This window comes from Ahaetulla prasina, chromosome 1 (genome assembly GCF_028640845.1).
Source record: "Ahaetulla prasina isolate Xishuangbanna chromosome 1, ASM2864084v1, whole genome shotgun sequence".
NCBI lineage: Eukaryota > Metazoa > Chordata > Lepidosauria > Squamata > Colubridae > Ahaetulla > Ahaetulla prasina.
Window position 1 is genome coordinate 193,207,934 of NC_080539.1, and position 21,851 is coordinate 193,229,784.

Genomic DNA, 21,851 nt, shown 5'->3' on the forward strand with positions numbered 1-21,851 from the left:
CCATGAACAGAAGGGGACTAGGGCGCACACACACACGCCCAGCTTCTGAAGCACGGAGGGAGAAGAAAGAATGAAAGAAGGGGAGGAACGGCCCCTCCTTTCTCTGTCTCTCTTCCAACGGGAAAACGCTCTTTCGCTTGCGGGAGAGGAGGAGGAGGAGGAGGTTGGCTTATTCAACCCTTCCGGCTAGCCACCCAGCCCCTCCCAGGAGAAGGCGAGGTGTTTTGGGCGAGCGACCTTTTTCCTAGAAAGCGGCAGCGGCTGCCCCAACACCACCAGTTGGGGCGGGAGCCGGGTGAGCCGCAGTAACTCCCGCCAGACTATGCATTGGCGCGGGGAAGCCCTGGCGGTGCAGTCCTTCTCGGCTGAGGAGGAGGTTTCCCGACCGCGAGCTCGCCGCCGCGAGCCACCCAAAGGCCAGAAGAAAGGTCATTCCATCGAGTAATGGGCGGCTCCTTCCTCTCCGCCTTACCCATGCTATGCGAGCCGGCTGGGCTGCAACCCCGCCGCCGCCGCTCCTTCCTCAGCCTCCCGGGCTCGCTCTAGCAGCCGCCAGCTCAGGCGGACTCAGCAGCTCCCATCAGCACTCGCCCGGCGCGATTCGGGCAGGAGGAGCCGGACTCGCTCCGTGGCGGCGGCGGCGGCGGCGGCGGAGGCGCCACCGCCACAGAGCGAGCCCGACTCCTCCTGCCCGAATCGCGCCTGCGAGTGCTGATGGGAGCTGCCGAGTCCGGCCTGAGCTTGGCGGCTGCTAGAGCGCGAGGCCCGGGAGGCTGAGGAAGGAGCGGCGGCGGCGGGGTTGCAGCCCAGCCGGCTCGCATAGCATGGGTAAGGCGGAGAGGAAGGAGCCGCCCATTATCGATGGAATGACCTTTCTTCTGGCCTTTGGGTGGCTCTCGCGGCGAAGCTCGCGTCGGGGAAACCTCCTCCTCAGCCGAGAAGGCTGGCGGCTCCCCTGCCCAGCCCTCTCACTGCACCACCAGGGCTTCCCCGCGCCAATGCACAGCCCGCCAAGTTTGTGCCGTCCGCCCACCAGACACGGGAATGGGGGCCGGCCTGGGGGCGACAAATCCCGCGAGACCTCGGCGGGCCCGCTCCCCATCCCTCCCATGGGAGTCCGTTCGGTACCCCCTCCTGTGCGGGGTTCCCGAAGACGTAGACTCGAGTATAAGCCGAGGGGACGTTTTTCAGCACAAAAAACGTGCTGAAAAACTCGGCTTATACTCGAGTATATACGGTACTTACCAAAAAAATAATAAGATTAGGTTATAAGCAAGATAAATGTTTAGGTTCTGTCATAGGGATACCAACACTTTCTCAGACTACAAGCCTTCCAGGCAGTGGTGGGATTCAAATAATTTAACAACCGGTTCTCTGCCTTAATGATTTCTTCCAACAACCAGTTCACCAAACTGCTCAGAAAGTTAACAACCAGTTCTCCTGAAGTGGTGCGAACTGGCTGAATCCCACCACTGCTTCCAGGGGGGGATTTGGGTCTGCTCTCCAAAAACCAGTCTTTAAAAATTAGATTTAATTTCTTTTTGTAAATTCTGTGCACAGGGTAGTATGTGTACAGTAAACTACATACAAAATAAAAGAGAGACAAAGTTAACTATTTTTCTGAAAATAAGTGTACAGTAAAATAATTAGATGGCCTTACTCAAACAATGAGCTCAAGATACTATAATTTTGATAAAGAACTCTTCTGCATAACTGGAAATAATCTCTATATTTTAAGATATCCAAGCATTATTCTGGAAGTGTTTTTTTTTAAATCTCTAGTAGTCTTGCATGATCACCAAATCTCATCATATTTGGTTTATCACATCTTTGAGATAAAGTGAGAATACATGTGTTTGAGACTTTGCAGTAATATAAAAAACATTTTAAATGCTTCTTTGTATACTTGTTTGTTTTAGCATTCAGAAGTGATACTTGCAATCTAATAAGGATAGAATTCTTACTGAATAGGGTGAGGAGTGTAAGTACTGTAGCTGATTTTGTAAAATAGCTGAATTCCATACTTTTGGGGCTTTTTGAGGAAGAGAGCAAATGACTGTGATTTCATCCCACCTCTCCCCCATATAACTGATTTCAAAATCTATTTTTCCTATCTTCTTTACTTATTCTTAATTGTTTATGTTAGAAAAAATATTTAGACAAACAAATATTTTCTATCTGGAGCAGAAGGGTTTCTGCTATAATGACGAGCCCATGGTGCACTGATATAAGTTCAATGAAAGCATTGCTTTAACTGCTTTCAAACTCATTGCAAGATATGCACACTTCTGAATTGTGGTTATTAGCATGGATGCTTTTCTCATTTTTGTTCAGAATTCCATGTCATCTATTCTGAGGGATTCACTTTTGCAGCCCTGGTGGAGTTTCAAATAATTTTCTTAATGTTGCATATAGCAGTGAATAGTAAAAAATTAGGAGAGTGAGGAAATCACTATAGACATGAAATAATTCATATATACCTAAATTAATTGGCTGGAATATCTTTTATATTAAATGAGTACCAACAATCATTTAACTTTAGATAAATTACAATACATGAATTTTGGGGCACACATTTATATTAGTTCTTATTCATTATTCCCATTCTCCCATTTTTCTACAGTTTGTGCTGGCACTGAGAACAAATTGAGCTCTCTGTCTGACCTTGAGCAACAGTATCGTACATTGCGAAAATATTATGAGAACTGTGAAGTAGTAATGGGCAATCTAGAAATCACCAGCATTGAACATAACCGAGATCTCTCCTTTTTACGGGTAAGTGATGTCTCACTTCCTTTGAAACGCATGTAAGTAGACATTTGCTATTGCATTGATGGTCTGAATCAGTCTGGAGATTATGACTTTAGAGAGATCTGTGAATGATGTGATAGAATGCTCTTACTAGTATTGCTCTTGTTCCTTTTCGTGTGTCCTATCATGTCCTATTTCTTTTCTTGTGTCCTATCATGGTCTTTGCTTAGATTGATATTACATTTTCTACTTTTAATTCTACTTTCAGCTGCTTTAGAGTGGGCTGGCCACTAAATATTGTAAAGAAATACATACATATACTTGTGGGATTATGGGGAATTTCATCACCAACCACAAGTGTCTCTGGTTAGGAAACAGAATAAATATACTTTCTCTATGAAGTGAAGCTCCAGGCTGTTTCCCCGTGTTTCCTTAGCAATACTTCAGAGGCTAGATGAAAAAGAATACCATCGGATGGTTTAAGAAAAGAAGCTATCTTATATAGAGAAATTATTGTTTGTTTCCTCAATATATTATATTCTGTTGCTGGTGGTCAGGGTATGCTGACAGAAAATAAAGAAATGAGCAAATGCCACATGAAAGTGAACAGAAGGCTTATGATTTCTTTTTCTATAAAAAATTAGGGCACCTTAAAATTTAAAAATATGTACCATTTTAAAGTATTAAAATGTATTTTACTATATAGTGAATTTGGTAAACGATCATGCTAGTTATGCACACCACTGATGCTTTATCAATTCAAAACTACTTTATCTAAACTCCAGAAATTACCTGTTTTGACATAGTGAATGGATCTGGAGTATGGAAAAAAGAGCTTTGTTCTCCTGTAATCTTGGCAAGGGGAAAATAGTTGTGATTTTTGTTTCAGCAGACAAGGAAGGAAATGTACAGCATTGTACAGGAATTAATGCAAGAACAAGTGATGTCACTCAAATATTTGGTGTGGTTCTGTTATTTTGGATCATAATATGATGAACATACACTTCTTTATGGAATAGTTTTGCCAAATTTCAGTTACGTTGAAGAGATGAGAATGTGCTTTGAGAAAAGTGTTGATAAAAATTAATGATGCCTTTTAAAAAAGATGTGATGAAAGTTATTGTTGAGAATTGTGATGGAAGCTAAAGACTGAATGAACGGAATGATTTTCCATTGGAAGAGTATTGTTTTAGGTTAAATTACCTAGTTTAAACTTTTAACCTTTAGCTAAATTGTGGTCAAGAAGGATGTATAACCTAGTAATATGTGTGCCCAGGAATTTGGGGCATTCCAGGATTGCTAATGTGCATGTGTGGTCTAAGCAGATAAGGAAAGACAGAATCAGTTAGCTATTAATGATATATGGTAAGGTTCTTATTCTAACACACACTTTTATTGTATACTATAATGTCTTACTACAAAAGCTTGCCATCTTGCCTCAGAGAAGCATAATTATAAAGAGTTCTTGTGTGATTGACTGGACTCATAATAAAGATTTTGGGTAACTTTTAAAACCATTTCTTGACTGAATAGAGGAATATCCCAAACCCATCCCTTAGATAGTTAAAAAGGCTATTGAGGTTGCTTCACAGTCTTTTCTAAGAATTGTGGTGACTGGGACAATACTCTAGTTGCTGCCAAGGAGCACCACCTCAAAGACCCTACTAGTATCAAGCTGAAATCACCTATTTGGGTTTGTTGGTTGGGGAAGTGATCCCAGTGTAGCGGTTAAAGTAATTGGGACATTAGTCCATAAGATTCCAATGTAGGTAAGTCTGTAAAACTGCATGAAGGGATTATCGCTTTGAGAGAGAATGTGAATGTTTTGCCTTCGTGTTTTCCTGTCATAAAACAGGCTTGAGTTTGGATTGTTTTTTATCCATCCCCTTTTCTTAGCCTAGGGAAAAGTTGTTGACACATTGAGACAGGAAAGCAATGATCAAATACCAGAGTATCATATCTATAGAGATTGTATGAAGAGCTGTTTTTTTTTGTTTTTTTATTAAAAAGTTTTACAAAATTTCCCCCCCCATATCCACCCCTCCCCTCCCTCCCCCCTCCCCCCCCGAGACTTCCCAGGACCGAATACAGGGTATAAAATTAACAATCATAAATTAAAATACAACATAAATCATAATCCATAGTCACTACTTTCTCTAAAACCTTAACTCCCCTTCCAGAAACAAGAAAGTACATTCTTCTTCCAGTCCATTATATATCAGCCCATTCCACTCCTAAAGTCTTCAGAATCTTCCGATTAAATTGGTATTTCCAGTTCTTCAATAAAGTACATAGTTTTTAATATCCAATTTTCATCAATCAACGCCAAAACAACGTTCCATCTTCCAATATTCATCAGAAATTCTTCTGTAATATCTTTCTTCCTTAAACAGTCTCTCAAAAATAATTCATATTTCCAACTTAAATTCTTAAATTTTACTGTCCAGTCTCGAAAAGTAAACAATATTCTATCTTCTCATATCTTTGGTATCACTTACATACATCAAATAGCATTGCTAATATTAATATTAAACCTATATTGTATCCACAATATATCAATTGTAATAATTAGAATCTTCAATTTACTTTACATATGTCAAATAACATTATTGAAATTACTCCTATAACTTATATCCAAAATATATCAATTATAACAATTAAGTTCTGTTTAACCAAATGACATTACATCCATAAATAATCTCTCAAAAATAATATTTAATCCAAATTCATAAATTTTACTGTCTATCCTTCAAAATTAAACAATATTCCATCTTCCCATTTCTTTATACCTCACATGTATCAAATAATACCCCTATAATTACACTTTTATATCCAAAATAAATCATTTGTAAAGATTAACCATAATCAAATTTATTAGAATTAAAACATGCTCCCTCCCCTTATCTTCTATCTTACACCTTTCCCACCATCTGCTCACCAATCAACTTAACATCTAGCAATAAAGGATTTCCAATCTTTAATACATTGGTATTAAAGATTGCTTTAAAAACTGTATTAAGAAAATACTTTCTTCCTTTATAATTCACTGTTAAGCCAGCTGGAACCTTCCATCTAAAATATATCTGATGTTTCTTAAACTCATCCACTAAAAAGGCAAATTCTTTTCTCTTTCTTAACATTTTAGGAGGCATTTCCTTCATTATTATTATATCATTATTATATATGTTATATCTTGTCCTAATATTTGAAATTTATTTTTATAAAATGCTTGTAAAATTCCATACCTAATCTTCTTAGTTGTAAAATAAATAACCACATCTCTCGGTAAACGCTTCTGCTTTGCCAACCAAGAATTAACACAATAGATTTTTTCAATATTAACTTCAAAATCTTCTAGTTCCACTCCATCTATCTGAGCAAAGGCCTGAGTAAAAATCTCTTTTAAATTTTCCTGCCTACATTCCTTTAATCCCCTCACCCTTATAGCATATTCCATTAATCTATATTGTAATATAACCCTTTCTTCATCCGCCCTATCCACCTTAACCTGAATATCATCTATTTTATTTTCTAAATTCAAATTAATTTGATTCGTTTGAACTTCCTCTATTTTCCTTTGTAAATCTAAATTAATTTGGTTAAGTTCTTCCAGTCTTTCCTCCGTCTGAATACTAGATACCAATAATGGCGTAATTGAATCCTTTACCTTGTTCATAGCCCTCCTCTGCTCTTCCACCATATCTTTAAAATCCAATATTTCTTTCTCCATTTCATTAAATTTTCTAAAAGATGAGCCTCCATAAGTTCCTGTAAAAAATTCCTTAAACCTTCCTTGATATCTTCTTTTAATTTCCGTATTAAAGCTGAAGAAATTTCCAAGATTTTAGTAGTAGTTAATTCTGTATGCTTAAGAGCCATTTTTAAACTGTATAATCTACCAAAAAGAAAAAAAAATTCAATAAACTTTTCTTCTTAAACAGTGTAATAAAAAAAAGGTTAAAAAAAATCATAAAAAATTCTAATTCATTCCATTTAAAAAATATCTTGTTATATTCTTCTTATAGGTTCCACGCCAGCAATTGTAGTAAGCATTTCCTTAACTTTCACTTCCAATACACAAAACACCATTTGCTTTCTTCATCTCCAATCTTGACTACAAATATATCCTCTGATAGGGAGTTAAAATCTTCTTACAAACAAATGCCAATGCTCCTGTTTCTGCTCTGTCCGCGTTAGCAATCCATCACATATCCATTTCAGTCGCGGATATGGGCACTGCCTTTTGTTCCGCCATTTGGCAGAAGCGTTCCAGATTCCGGAGCTTTTCTCAGGCTATAGAAGGAGTGTTCCCATCAAGCCTCCAGAAATTTTCCTGGGGCTTTCCTGGGGACTCTACTTTAGCCCAAATGCTCACCTCTCCCTCTTTGCCTGAGGGAGAGATTTTCAAGCCGCCAGACAGCTGATTAACGCTGTCTGAGCGGCTCTACGGAATCACAGAGCTAGCGGTCTAAAATAGACCGCCATCAACGACATGGAGCCACCGGAAGTCGTATGAAGAGCTGTTTATGTGGAAACATGGGTACAAAATGGATGGCTGAAGTTCAGGAAAAATGGGTGGAAGTGCCAGTAAGCCACCCAGAGGCACTCTGTTAGAACCTTTTTTACTAGCCTGGAGCTGGGATGCGTGCCAATTCAGCTTTGGATTAGTAAAAAATGTACATATATTCTTTGCCATCAAGTTGCAAATAATGAACACTGTCAGGTATGGGTAGTGTACCAAATGTGTTGAATGAGGAAGCAATTATGGCTCTATTGAGGACTCAATATGTTCCTTATGTGGATGGACAAGAATGTCTCCAGGCCAATCAATTCCAAGTCTGTAACCCTTTCACTGAAGGGAATACTAACAGTCTACCCCTCCTTTCTGCCAAGATGCAGCTGGAGTCACTAGAAAAGTCTGGACCACAATTAGAATTCACAAACCCATCTAGGCAAACATTGGTGAACACCTGGATGCCTTGCTAATCACCAATAAAAGAGCTAAAGGGTTACTTTGATGCTACTGTCAAGGTAGTGGAAGAACACAAGATACCACCACCAGAAATCTGCCTGTGGAATTATGATTCCAAAGAGGATTATACATGCTATGGACAAAGTACAGAAAGTATCTGCATACAAAGCATGCCCCCAAACCAATCAACTGGTCACATTTCCATGCAACTTGATGGAAATCTAGATAAGTTTTATATTAGGTTCCCTGAGGAAGCAAAACAGTTCTTCAGTTGGATCCAGGAAATAAAAAATGTGTGTGAGAGAGAAAAATCTGAGAGTTGTAGCAGCAGTTGCCTTTATTAATCAATACTACGGACATCTGTAATTATTTTCACCAATATTGTCCAAGATGGAACAGAAAAAAGCATGCCTCAATTGAGAATGATTGCAACATAAGCCCTTGAAAGGAGAAGAATGGTGAGGTTACTCAGGAATTTCTCTGTAGTAGTGGAGACAGCACCCAGGCATGTATTGTACTCGTCTGTTCAGTTGAAGGACTTAGTCTGTCAAAGTTGTAAGACCCTTGTTGCTAGGGCCTTCCAGCTTTTGACTCAGTCCTTCAGACTGGATGGACATGTCAGTTAGCTTCTCTTCTCATCTTGACTGCTTATCTTCACAACTACTTCTCCTTATCATCAAGAATTATTCTATTCCACCTTTTCATCTTTCATGATTAGTGACCTCCCAATTCTGGTTGAGTCGCCATCATTTCTCCCCAATGGCAGGGCTTCGGCTTGACCATTGTCAGGGGCTTCCCAGCTCCTTGACAGCTCACTTGTGGTTATGACAGCCCTGGGATTCCCTTTGCTCTGCGAGCATTCTGGACTGGTGGTGGGGATCCACACTCCGTGGGAGCTGGGATGGTTTACGAGATCTTGTGAGCCATTGACACTGACAGTGACTTGGTGGAGATTCATGCTCCCAATGGGCTGGTGGGGCGGCCGTTTTGTTGAATCTTCTCGGCCGCACCCAACATTTAAATTTGGTGGCTTCTGGCTCCATTTCGCCTGCCTACATTTCTGATGACCTCCAGTGTTTTCCTTTGCTTCCACATCAGTGGTTGGACTCCTGTCAGACAGTGCTAGCAGGCGCTCCATGCTCCATAGACATTCTGGCTGAGCTGCCATTTTCATGAGCCGTGTGCTCCACTGACAGCCGGGCTATCCTTATCAGGGCTTCACACTCCTTTCTCACTAGGCAAGTACCTTCAGGAGCTTTGTGCTCTATTATAGCCTGAGCTACTTCTCTAAAGAGCTTGGTGCTCCATTAACACATGAGCCACCCTGTCAGGAGCTTCACGCTCCATGACCATTTGCCCCCCAATTTCAGGAGTCTAGTGCTCCATTATTGGCAGAATCGCTATTACCAGAAGCTTTCCGCTCCATTGCCAGCCAGTCTGACATCATCAGGAGCTTTTTGCCCCATGCTGGCCAGTCCGTGGTTTGAGACTTCACACACAATTTGTCAGCTGTGCAATGCCACACAATGCCGCACTATGCGTGGTCATTTATATATTTTACTGGCTTGAATACAGCACACAGAGCTGTGAATCACAAGGACAGCTGTTGCTCAGTGAGGGGCACCACTGTTGGGGGGTTTCTGCCTCCTTTAGTAGCCAACAGCAATCCTGGGTCATGAACAATGTAGGGGGCTTAGAAATTGCTCTCTTGGATATTGGTCACTGAGCATACAATGATGCCAAATGCTCTATGTAAATCCAAGAGGGTCAGAAAGGCTGAAGAAGCCATAATGGCTACCATAGCACCTATGGAACATGTTCCAGAGCAATCCAGGGCTGTTGACTTGGAGATTGCATTTGTTGTCTCTGCACCCCCCGAGCCAGGGCCCCTGCCAGAAAGTGACTCAGAAAGTGAGTGGGAAGGGCCATCAGGACTTACCTCTGGAGCACCAGCTTCCCTGGCTCAGCTCCAGGAGCCAGAGGCAGGCCAGGTGGAGGAGATAACGAGGCCTCCGTCCCCTGATTCTTTCCCCACCCCCCAGACCATGCCTCCAGACCCAGCTGATGGCAATCAGGCCTGGCTGGACCCTAGGTTTTGTAGGCAGGAGAGGTGGGAACAACAGAAGCAAGGGTGGGGCAGGCCTAGGAAGTGCTGAGTCATGGAGCCACACCCCACAGGATATAAAAGCAGCAAGGGCTGCTATACCACTTCGTGGCAAGCAAATCAACTGCTTAACTAGAGCTGGTTTACTCATCAGCATCAAGAGAGATAACAGAGACACTTGGCAGATGCTCACTAGTTTGCTGCCAGAAGCTGATAGTTGCCAGCTAATTAAGTCATCGCTCAGACTGAGGCGAGAGGGACAGAACAACATTTGGGGACAACTCCCGACCTCATCATAAAGCTAGCCACCATAGTAAAACTTTTCTGTGGGATGAGAGGCACAGGGAGGGCCCTGCAGAAGATCTGCAGTAAGGCCAGTAAGCAAAGACTCTGAATTGGCCACCAGGGAAGATCCCTGTCCATCGTCCACCCCAGTTCCGGACCAATGGTCACCTGGGGCAACCCCAGACCAGGTTTCTACCCGGGACTGTCTCCTCACAGTCTCACCATTCAATTTGTGGGGTCTTCCACCTGCATTGCTGGAACAGCTGGTCTGTGGCGAGCTTTCTGTCCAGGATCCCATCTGCCATTTTCAAAACATTGTTGTTCAAGGTCACCAATGTGACCTTGAACACGTTGGGTCTCCCCGGGATGGTGAGAAACCCCAGGCTTCCCATGAGCTGTCGGACTCACTTTTTTCAAAACCAAACAAAATGGTAGACGTCGTTCCCATTCCTCACTTGTTCCTTAGTGTTGTTCAATGACAATGGACTGCTCCTGGGTCCTCCCCTCTTCCCTCCTCTACCAATAGGTGGCCTTTCAATGTCATCCTGGAGTTGACAACACTACTCCAAGTTCCTTTGGTGGATGCACTGATTGCCGCCTTACTACCTAATTCCGCTATTCTAGGACAGTCAGCTTTGGTATGTCCCATGCCTGGCTGCTGTCTCCACTACTACTGAGAAGGAGTATTGGTCCTACCTTCTCATTGAGTGAAGACAGCAGCCAGCCCCACCCGTTAGTCAGTATGATCTCTGTTTTTCTCTAACACTTCTTTTTCTGACATGGCGAGTCTGTTTCTTCGTCTTCACCAAAAGCTGGAAGGCCCCAGCAACAAGGGTGGGACTTACAACTTTGACAGACTCAGTCCTTCAACTGAACAGATGAATACAGCCCATGCCTGGCTGCTGTCTCCACTCAGTGAGAAGGTAGGACCAACACCCCATTTCTCCAACCCTAACTCAGTCAATGCAGGATAAGAAATAGGATTAGGGTCAGGGTCAGGTGGCTCTGTGAATCAATTTCTACAATAATGATTTTATGCTTTTCTACTGAGGTTCTGCTATATATTACAATTGGTGATCATGATTCAAATGACAATTCAGAGTTATTCTAGCAATCATAGAATGTAAAATTTGCTGATTTTTCCCTCTCCCTAGTCATTAAGCCATATTATAGAGGTTTTTGGGTTTTGGGTTTTCTGTTAGAAAACCATTATTTGTAGGAGAGTGGAACTCCAGAGGAATGCAGTGGATCCAGAATTTTTTCCATGTTCCAGAGATACTCTATTTCAGCCACACATGACAATGTGGCCCATATTGCCTCACTTTCTTTATAATTTGGGATTTGGCCAGATTTGATTTATACACATAATACACATACATATACAAATAAGTACTTGAAATATTCAATTGTTCTGTCTCAAGCTACATAACACAAAGAGTAAGACAAGATGGTGCCAGTGGTAAAAGAATGGAGGTTGATCCACTACTTATCACCTCTTACTTGTCAAAACTCATAAAGGGCCTCCAGTAAAATTAATGGATGACTAACTTGTACATATATGCTTGTATATATAGAATGGCTCCCAGACATCTTTCCACTCAATATCAGGCTTTCAGAGAATTTATTTTTAAAAATAGTGTCCTCAGTTGATCCATGTAGTTTAGTAGTTTGAAACAATAACATATAAATTGGTAAGTGTTTTTTGAGGTTGATAAACTTAAAGGAATCAGAGCAGCAGGTGGCAAATCTACAGATTCTCACTATGTTCTTTTTGTTTTTCTTTAGTGGTTCCTAAAGAATTCATGTTTTTGTTTATTTTTACCTGAGATTCCCCCTCACAGATGTCTCAGCAAAAATAGCATCTCCAGTTAATGTTATAAATTATAGCTATTAGCATATAAAGAAAACAACTAAAGAAAATACATTCTTGAAAGGAGAGGAAAAATAGATATAAGTAGCATGTTTATGGTAATCATTTGACATTCATTAGTTTAAGGATGCTTCTTATTTCACTGTTTGAAAAAATGCTTCAGTGACCCAATTAAAAAACCAACCAACCAATTGTTCTACTTCGAACTTGGAAAATTAATTTTATTCTTTCTTATTCTTCTGATATGAAATGGGTTCCAGTAACAACTATATAAGATCATAACTGTGTGCAATGCATTACAGCAGTGCTTCTTAAATGCTTTGCTCTCAGAACCCCTTCCCACTTTTAAAAATTTATGTCGGGCCCCAAAAGATGTTTTGTTTGTGTGAGTTATTTTTATTGATTTTTACCACATTAAAAATTAAAACAGACACAATTGTATAACATTTATTGAAATGTGTAAAAATAACAGTAATAATGACTCATTGTATATTAACATATTATTGATCATTAAAAAGTTTATATTTTTAACAAATATAATAATGAAGAGAGTGTCATTGCTTTACATTTATAGAAATACATTCAAAATCTGGCAAGTAATTTTTATTTTAAGGACTCTCAAGTGGGTCTTGGGGGACCCTCCAGAGGTCCTTGGACCATACTTTATGAGTTTCTGCTTTACAGAGTGAAGCACTGGACAGATATTTGCTCTGAGGAACTGAATGCTAAGCAACTCAAAGTCATTTCTCTGTAATAGTTTGTATTATAGAAATGATGTGATTTGCTACACAGAATGAATAGATGAACTAATTCACTTCACCAGAGCAATTTGATTGACCTCGGCGAGGCTCTTGGTAATGTATGAGAGAAGTCTTTTCCAGCCTTCTCACAGATTATCTAAAAGCAAGGGAAAGGTTGTTTTACTTTCTCTCTTAGAAGTAAATGGACCTCTTCACAAAATACTGTACTTCACAAGAAGGTGTTTTGTTTGTTATTTTTTCAAAAGAAAGTATCCTTCAAAGTTTTGCAAAGCCTTGTTATGTGTAAAAATAACAGTAATAATGACTCATTGTATATTAACATATTATTGATCATTAAAAAGTTTATATTTTTAACAAATATAATAATGAAGAGAGTGTCATTGCTTTACATTTATAGAAATACATTCAAAATCTGGCAAGTAATTTTTATTTTAAGGACTCTCAAGTGGGTCTTGGGGGACCCTCCAGAGGTCCTTGGACCATACTTTATGAGTTTCTGCTTTACAGAGTGAAGCACTGGACAGATATTTGCTCTGAGGAACTGAATGCTAAGCAACTCAAAGTCATTTCTCTGTAATAGTTTGTATTATAGAAATGATGTGATTTGCTACACAGAATGAATAGATGAACTAATTCACTTCACCAGAGCAATTTGATTGACCTCGAGGCGAGGCTCTTCGGTAATGTATGAGAGAAGTCTTTTCCAGCCTTCTCACAGATTATCTAAAAGCAAGGGAAAGGTTGTTTTACTTTCTCTCTTAGAAGTAAATGGACCTCTTCACAAAATACTGTACTTCACAAGAAGGTGTTTTGTTTGTTATTTTTTCAAAAGAAAGTATCCTTCAAAGTTTTGCAAAGCCTTGTTATGTGTAAAAAGGCAATAAAATAGAAGGAAAAATACAGAAGAGGGAGTGTTTTCCATTCATTTCAACAATTCAGTAGAGGATGAAGGCTTTATCAAAGGCTTTGTAAAAAAAACAAAAACCAGATTTGAATGGAGCAACAGGGTGTCATCTAGGTGTACCAGATGGAGTTGTAGGGTTGAATGGCCAACATGTATTGGCTTGGCTACCAATGTGTTTCCAGTTCCATATTCTAATTTGCACCCCAAATTTTCCACATGGCAAGAAGTTCAGTAAGAGTGGTCCTTACCACATTTGAGTTCTTTGGGAAAAGATTCCTGGAATTTTGTGATATTTTAAAATATTTTGATTTGTTGACAATTACAAGCTAAGCATTATAGATACACAGTGTAAAGGACTAGGAAAACAGTGTTATCCAATGCCTCACATTCGATCTCTAAAAAGATGAAGATCACTCATAGTGCTTCCACAGTCTTCTATAAACATAGATGTATTTCTAGTTGCATTGAGGGTAGTTAAGAGTAAGTCAGCTCCTCCAACTGCTTCCTGGTTTTCTGGACTTCTATCAGTGAGTTTCCCAGAATAATATTGCAGTGATGTATTTGCCATAGATCACTTTCAGTCATTTTTCAGCATTTTTCATCAAATTAACTTTTTTCTTATTTCCTCCTTCCAGTTCTTATGTTAGTATAAACATGAATCCTATGCAAGTCCTTCAGGAACTCAACTTTGTTGGAGGGGACAGGGCAGTGGTGGGATTCAGCCAGTTCGCACCACTTCGGGAGAACCGGTTGTTAACTGTCTGAGCAGTTTGGCAAACTGGTTGTTGGAAGAAATCATTAGGGCAGAGAACCGGCTGTTAAATTACTTGAATCCCACTACTGGGACAGGGTACATTAAGTTGTGGGTCGGGGCGGGTTTCAAAACCCGCTGCTACTGGTTCACTCATGGGCGTGCACATTCACATGTGCGTGTAACACTTATGTGCATGCGCAGATGCATCTGCACATGCGCAGAAGCAGGTGGGTGGAGCCACTGCCACTACTGGTTCTCTCAATCCAGGCCAAACTGGTAGCAACCCACCATTGTTGTAGGTGCTCTGTCACTGAAGGTTTTTAAAAAGAGATTCGAGAGCCATTTGGCCAGAATGGTATAGGGTCTCCTGGGAATTGGAGCCGAAGTCTTCCAAGGGGCCTTCCAAGTCTGTTGTCTGTTACATAGACAGCATATGTCTTATGGAAGTATTTCTCAAAGCAACTTTGGGAAATAGTATATTTGATCTAAAATATAAAATTTGTTCCATGCCCTTGGAAAATATTGGTTAGAAGGAAAAAGAGACAAGATTACTTTTTTTTTTCCAAAAAGAAATATCTGACAATTTTATGGCAAAGAATAATTAATTGATATTCAGCTGTATAGGTCATATAATTGTTTAATGTCTTTGTTAAGATTTTGTAACTCTATTGATTAACTGCTGTAATGTTCTTTCTCATGAAATGTCATGGAATTTTCAGTTAGTACAGAATATTTTTTTGAAGCTGAGAGGAAAATATTCACCTTGTTGCAACTGAGAATTTAGTCAAGGAGATCATTAGTCTGTCAAATTTTATTTAATTTCTAAGTATGGATGTGTGCATTAATTTTTCTCAAACATTAAGGCCACCTACTCTTACTACATATTAGTTGACATGGAACTGTTAGCCTTTTAACTGCTAAGTTAAAGTCTTCTGCAACTTTAAACAATTCATTTCATTTATACCTAGTGCTTTCCTATTTGATAACTAGTCTGATGCCTGTCTTACCTCTTGTAGAGTTGCTTTCTGAATATATTGTCTTCTCTACAATTGTCATTATGTAATCTTTTTAAGAGTTTTACTCAGGGATGAAATTCAGCAGGTTCTGACAGGTTATAGAGAACCAGTAGCAGAAATTTTGAGTAGTTTGGAAAACCAGAAAATACCACCTCTGGCTGGCCCCAGAGTGGGGTGGGAATGGAGATTCTGCAGTATCCTTCCCCTGCCATGCCTACCAAGCCACACCCACCAAGCCACACCTACCAAGCCACACCACGCCCATCAAGCATGCTGCAACACTGGAAATTTTTAAGAAAATGTTGGATAGCCATTTGTCTGAAATGGTGTAGGGTTTCCTGCCTGGGGAGAGGGTTGGACTAGAAGACCTCTAAGGTACCTTCCAACTCTGTTATTATGTTATGTTAAGCCACACCCACAGAACTGGTAGTAAAAAAAATTGGATTTCACCACTGGTTTTACTATAGCCTTTCCAACTTTCTTTAATTTAATTTGCCTCCAACAGATATTTTCCATCATTATTCTTGAGCATCTTGTATAAGCTGCACATTTTCTGTTATGTCTTGAATTGTACTCAAAATAGCTCTCATTTTCTGTTTTATGTTACATTCCTTTTTACTTGTTGATTTCCTTGAATTAACTCTGTTCTTTCTTGACTGACCTTGGTAGTCTGCATTTGGTACTTACATATCTTTCTTATTGCCCAAGGCTTTCATTGTCTGTCTTTTCTTGGTTATCATAATAGTTTGTTTTGAAAACCAGTTGCATAATATCCTCTTTATATTTGGGGAAATATTTTTCTGTTTTGAGTTTCATTAGCTTTTCCCCCATAGCTCTTCTGGTTCATTTTTGCATAATTTGAACATATAAAATCTGTTCCTTACATTCATGTTGTGTTCTTATATGCTTTCTGGTTCATATGGTGCTGTCACAAGCAATTCTCTTTAATTTTTGAAATTTAACCCAAATATTTGATAGCAATATTAATGGTCTGTTCCTCAGACCTGGAACTGTATTTGCCAACTGGATTAAATTCCTCCACCTTCTGTTTCCTTTTTTTTTTTTGATAACCTATTTTGTTCTCCATGTTGTCCATCCACTGAGGTCCTTGTGTAGAGCCTGAATATATGTTGCTTGACCAAGTATTGGTATGAAACAAAAAACGCTTTTTTCAAAGCTCTGTTAATTTATGTTTTGCATTAATATAATGAAATGTTATTCATTCAGTATTTGCATTCTAGCCACTGATACATACATCATCCTTTCTTGATAGTGTATATAGCATCTCTTATAATGTTCCCATTGCATCATAAAGAGATGCTGTATACAATATAGTCTACAATAGATGGTGGGAACTCTCATGATTGATTTTCTCAGGCTTTTACAGTGGAAAAGGCTAGAAAATGGGGAAGAGATAGAGCAGACCATGCTTTGCTCTTAGAACCTGGGAAATATAGAACACGTTGAGTCTGCTAATAATTTGGATAACGTCTATTTTTTAAAAATCAATTTAATAATGACTTCTAACACTAACAATACTTTCCCCTCCAGAATCTCCCATTGTCTTTCTCACTTCAGGTAGAGACAACCTGCTGATGAGAAATGTTCCCCATAACATCCCTTGCTACAGAGTCAGGAGGGAAAGAAAATGCAACTACCAAGAAATAAGATGCTTTGGCAGTCTAATTCCTGGGATAAGCCAAACCAGGGCAACCCTTCAAAATATTTGGGGTTTGGGAGGGAGAATGAGACATGGGGAACAATCTACATTGACTACATAGGAAAAATACAGAATGAAGGTCTACTTCAGGTTCACAATCAGGTACTTCCAATTCCCCATCTTTCCTGCTCCAGAAATCTACCATATTAAGAAATAGTCAAATTCTGTGAGACTGGAAAACTCAAGAAAACAAAAAAATCTCTTGGGTTTCGCTTAAAAAGATGTTTATTTCTTATGAAAAACTGGAGGTCAGCTACTGTACTGGTCTACATTGACTCTTTATCTTTACTTTGACATAGTATTTGAACCTTGTAATTAATTATTGCTCTTCTAGAAGAGTATTCAGTGACAGATCTCATTTTCTGCATCACATTGTCATAATTGCACTGAACAGGCTGATTTTCTAAAATTGGAATTTTTCATTTCGCAGCTCATCTGCCAAGAGTCCATGTATAAACCTAACGTGAGAATGATCCTTAAGAAAATCACTGTTAATGATTTCTGTCTGTCTGTCTGTCTGTCTTACACTAAATCATGAAAGCCTTGAATGTTTTTGGAATTCTGTCATGTTTATTAGATAACAAAGCAGGAGATTGAAATAGTTCAGTCACAGAAAGCTAGTAAAGTGTCACTGGATGATTGGATGAGTAAATTGGTTAATCTGGACATCCACATTTTCTATATTGATAAATCCGATTTTATTTTTTCAATTGAGTAGTTCTGAAGTTATCTGCCTGCTAGATTTTGTCTTTTTCTGAATCTTATTGTGCAGTTTATAGCTAGAAAAGCAACTAATGATCCGGACTTGCGTCATTCAGTACTGGGCCAAAATGGATTTTGTACTATGTATTACACTAGTTGAACTAGCAGCTGTATTTTGCAGCATCTGAAGCTTCTGGACATTTTATAAGATAGATTTTAATAGAATATATGAGTCTATACAATTACATTTTATAGTTTTAGGTAAAAAAATATTTTATGTCACATGAGAAAATAAAGCAGAATAGGTCAGTAATAAATTAATTTGGTGATCCAGCCCTTATTAAAACAAGAAACGTTTTCCTCATGTTTTTAATTATTGCCATTCAGGATTCTTTACATGTTAAGGATTTTAATAAGTACAGTTTAAAACTATTGGGCCTCCTCTACAGCACTGAAAATTTAGAAACTTTCTCAAGAATCACTGCCTAGGTATTGTCCTTAGTCTGGCTGAATAAGAAATGTCAGGAAGTTGTGACAGAATTAAATGTTTGCCAAGCAGTACTACAGCATTAAGATGAAGAAACATAACACTTGTAGCGCCCACGTTAACGTTTGAATGTATATCTTAAAAGTTAAGCTATTTTAATATAAACAGCCTAACACCCAAAGCTTTAGTAGCAAATTGAAAATGGATTTATTAAGTTGTAAAGCCAAATGCATGCCTCCCTTGGAGACTAGATGGTAAGATATTAAGATTTGGCTTCAGTGATGAATTTAATTAATTTTAAAGGCTGGTCATAACCTTAATTAGTGATCTAAAAAATAACATTTCATGATATATATTGATGGAGTTTGCTCAGGGGAATCATAGGGATCATTAAGTTTGTTACCGCATATCCTTCTTCTTTGTATCTGGTTTTAAACTATAGCCACCTATCTCCATAACCCCCATCTCAGACACACCAACAACAGCCAAGCCTCCTACAACTGACCCCATCCCATTGGGTTCACAACCTCTAGTGATCACAGAAGAGGCAGTGCAGGACCTATTTCACAGACAAAAGCCAGGAAAAGCTCCAGGCCCAAACAAGATAACTCCTTGCTTAAAAGTCTGTGCTGATCAATTGGCCCCCATCTTCACCCATATCTTCAATAAATCACTAGAGATGTGCTATGTTCCTTCTTGCTTCAAACGCTCTACCATCATCCCAGTGCCGAAGAAGCCCACTATCAAGGAACTGAATGACTACAGACCAGTTGCTTTAACATCTATAGTCATGAAAGCCTTTGAAAGGCTAGTGCTTTCCTACTTGAAAACCATACACAGATCCGCTGTTAGACCCCTTGCAATTTGCATACCGAGCTAATAGATCAACAGATGATGCTGTTAGTATGGCTCGGCACTACATCTTACAACATCCTGAATCTCCAAAGACCTATGTAAGGGTCCTCTTTGTAGACTTTAGTTCAGCATTCAATGCCATCATTCCAGACACTCTTCTAACTAAGCTAAACCAGCTACAAGTACCGGAATAGACTTTTAAGTGGATCACAAGCTTCCTAAGAAACAGGAAGCAGCAGGTAAAGCTAAGTGGGATCACTTCAGATACCTGTACAATTAGCACAGGCCCCCCCCCAAGGCTGTGTGCTCTCCCCACTTCTCTTCTCTCTATATACCAATGACTGCATCTCCAATGATCCATCTGTTAAACTACTGAAGTTTGCAGATGACACAACAGTGATTGGTCTCATTCGAGACAATGATGAATCTGCATATAGATGTGAGGTCGAACAACTAGCCTTGTGGTGTGACCGTAACAATCTGGAACTGAACACACTCAAAACTATAGAAATGGTGGTAGACTTTAGGAGAAACCCTTCCATACTTCCATCTCTCACAATACTAGACAACACAGTATCAACAGTAGAAACCTTCAAATTTCTAGGTTCTATCATATCGCAAGATCTAAAATGGACAGTTAACATCAAAAACATCATCAAAAAAAGACAACAAAGACTGTTCTTTCTGCGCCAACTCAGAAAGCTCAAACTGCCCAAGGAGCTACTGATCCAGTTCTACAGAGGAATTATTGAGTCTGTCATTTGCACCTCTATAACTATCTGGTTTGGTTCTGCAACCCAACAAGAAAGACACAGACTTCAGAGGATAATTAGAACTGCATAAAAAATAATTGCTACCAACCTGCCTTCCATTGAGGACCTGTATACTCCATGAATCAAGAAGAGGGCCGTGAAAATATTTACAGATCCCTCACATCCTGGACATAAACTGTTTCAACTCCTACCCTCAAAACGACGCTATAGAGCATTGCACACCTGAACAACTAGATACAAGAACAGTTTTTTCCCGAAGGCCATCACTTTGCTAAACAAATAATTCCCTCAACACTGTCAAACTATTTACTAAATCTACGCTACTATTAATCTTCTCATCATTTTCATCACCAATCTCTTTCCACTTATGACTGTATGACTGTAACTTTTTGTTGCTATCATTAAGGGTTAAATTGCAACCTATGACCATCATTTGTGTTGTAAATGTTGTACCTTTGATGAAGGTTTTTTTTTTTCTTTTTCTTTTCTTTTATGTACACTGAGAGCATATGCACCAAAACAAATTCCTTGTGTGTCCAATCACACTTGGCCAATAAATTCTATTCTATTTTTCACTCCAGGGGTTAAAGCAGTGGTGGGATTCAAATAATTTAACAATCGGTTCTCTGCTCTGATTGGCTGGGGGCATGGCTTGGGTGGTGGTCATGTGACTGGGTGGGCATGGCCAACTCACCATCACTAATGTCAAGGGGTGCCTTGCCTAGCCCCTTCCCTCCCAGCTCTACAACCTCTCTGTGTGTGGGGGGGCTGACAGTGGCAGGGACAGCTTCTGAGCAGCATGATCCCCCTCCCCAGTCAGCCAGTTCCACCTGACCTAATTCTGGAGTCTCGCCATTCTCCTTGCCCCCCCCTCAAGTGGCCGAAGGCTCTGTGGGACAACAGGCCTCTCATTTTTCTGATTGGAGCAGCGCTTCAGCCGAGGCCCGCACACTGCAGCTGAAAGAGAAGGCGCCACATGAGAAAATCCTCACATTGGAATCTATGAACTGGCAGGTCAAACTGGTGGAGCGAATTCCAGAGGGCTGTATGAAGGTGTGAAGGGCCTGACTCCACAGTGCTTCCTCGCTCAGTTGAAAACTTCATTCAGCCTTTCGGAATTTGCTGCGCCGGGGCAGGAATGATTCATGCAGACCCTGCCACTGCTTGAGCAGGGAGGATGATATAAGGAGGAGAAAAATCATGATGTTTTGTGCCAAGTGGCTGGTCCTGCAGTGGCCCGACTAAAATGGTGCTCACTGTGAATCACCAATGTTGGCCTTGATGACTTCTGTGAAAGGCTTTTTGATATCCTTCCGCAGCTCCTTTTTGATCTTGCCCACTTTCAGGATGATGGGCCCCTGCACCATGTACTCCACCGCCTTGACCTGCCAGCTCATAGATTCCAACGTGAGGATTTTCTTGCGTAGTGCCTTCTCTTTCAACTGCAGTGTGGGGGCCTTGGCTTCAGTGTTGCTCCAACCAGCCAGCCCAAGCTCAAGCTGGGCTGGCCACTCACCAGTGGCGGGTGATGCTGCATGGGGCACTGAGCGGCTGTCGGCCATGTGGCTCTTTGCCAGTGGCCAGCCAGGCGAGGAAGCACATGGCCTCGCCTCTATGCTCGGTGAAGTGGAGGGCATGACAGTGGCTTCCCTGTTCAGCCCTAACAAGAAATGCATAGTGTCTGCGCCATCATCCCAAGAGAAGCAGAGAAGATTGCCGCTTGCAAGCAGACAAGCAGAAGTAGCAAGCATACGCTGCACTGTGGGAAAAATGAAAGGCTTTGTTGTCCCGCAGAGCCTGCTGTCACATGAGTGGGGGGGAAGGTGAGAATGGCGAGATTCAGGGAGTAGGTCAGGTGGAGCTGGCTGACTGGGGAGGGGGGAATCATGCTGCTCAG

At 40.3% G+C, this 21,851-nt stretch overlaps 1 protein-coding gene across 1 annotated transcript in view; it reads left to right on the plus strand.

Moving 5' to 3' along the window:
- Positions 1 to 21,851, plus strand: part of ERBB4 (erb-b2 receptor tyrosine kinase 4) — a 1,012,642-nt gene that overhangs the window by 431,665 nt on the left and 559,126 nt on the right. Inside the window, exon 3 of the mRNA XM_058186165.1 lies at positions 2,624 to 2,775. Coding sequence (XP_058042148.1) covers positions 2,624 to 2,775 — 152 coding nt within the window. The remainder of the gene's footprint in view (positions 1 to 2,623; positions 2,776 to 21,851) is intronic.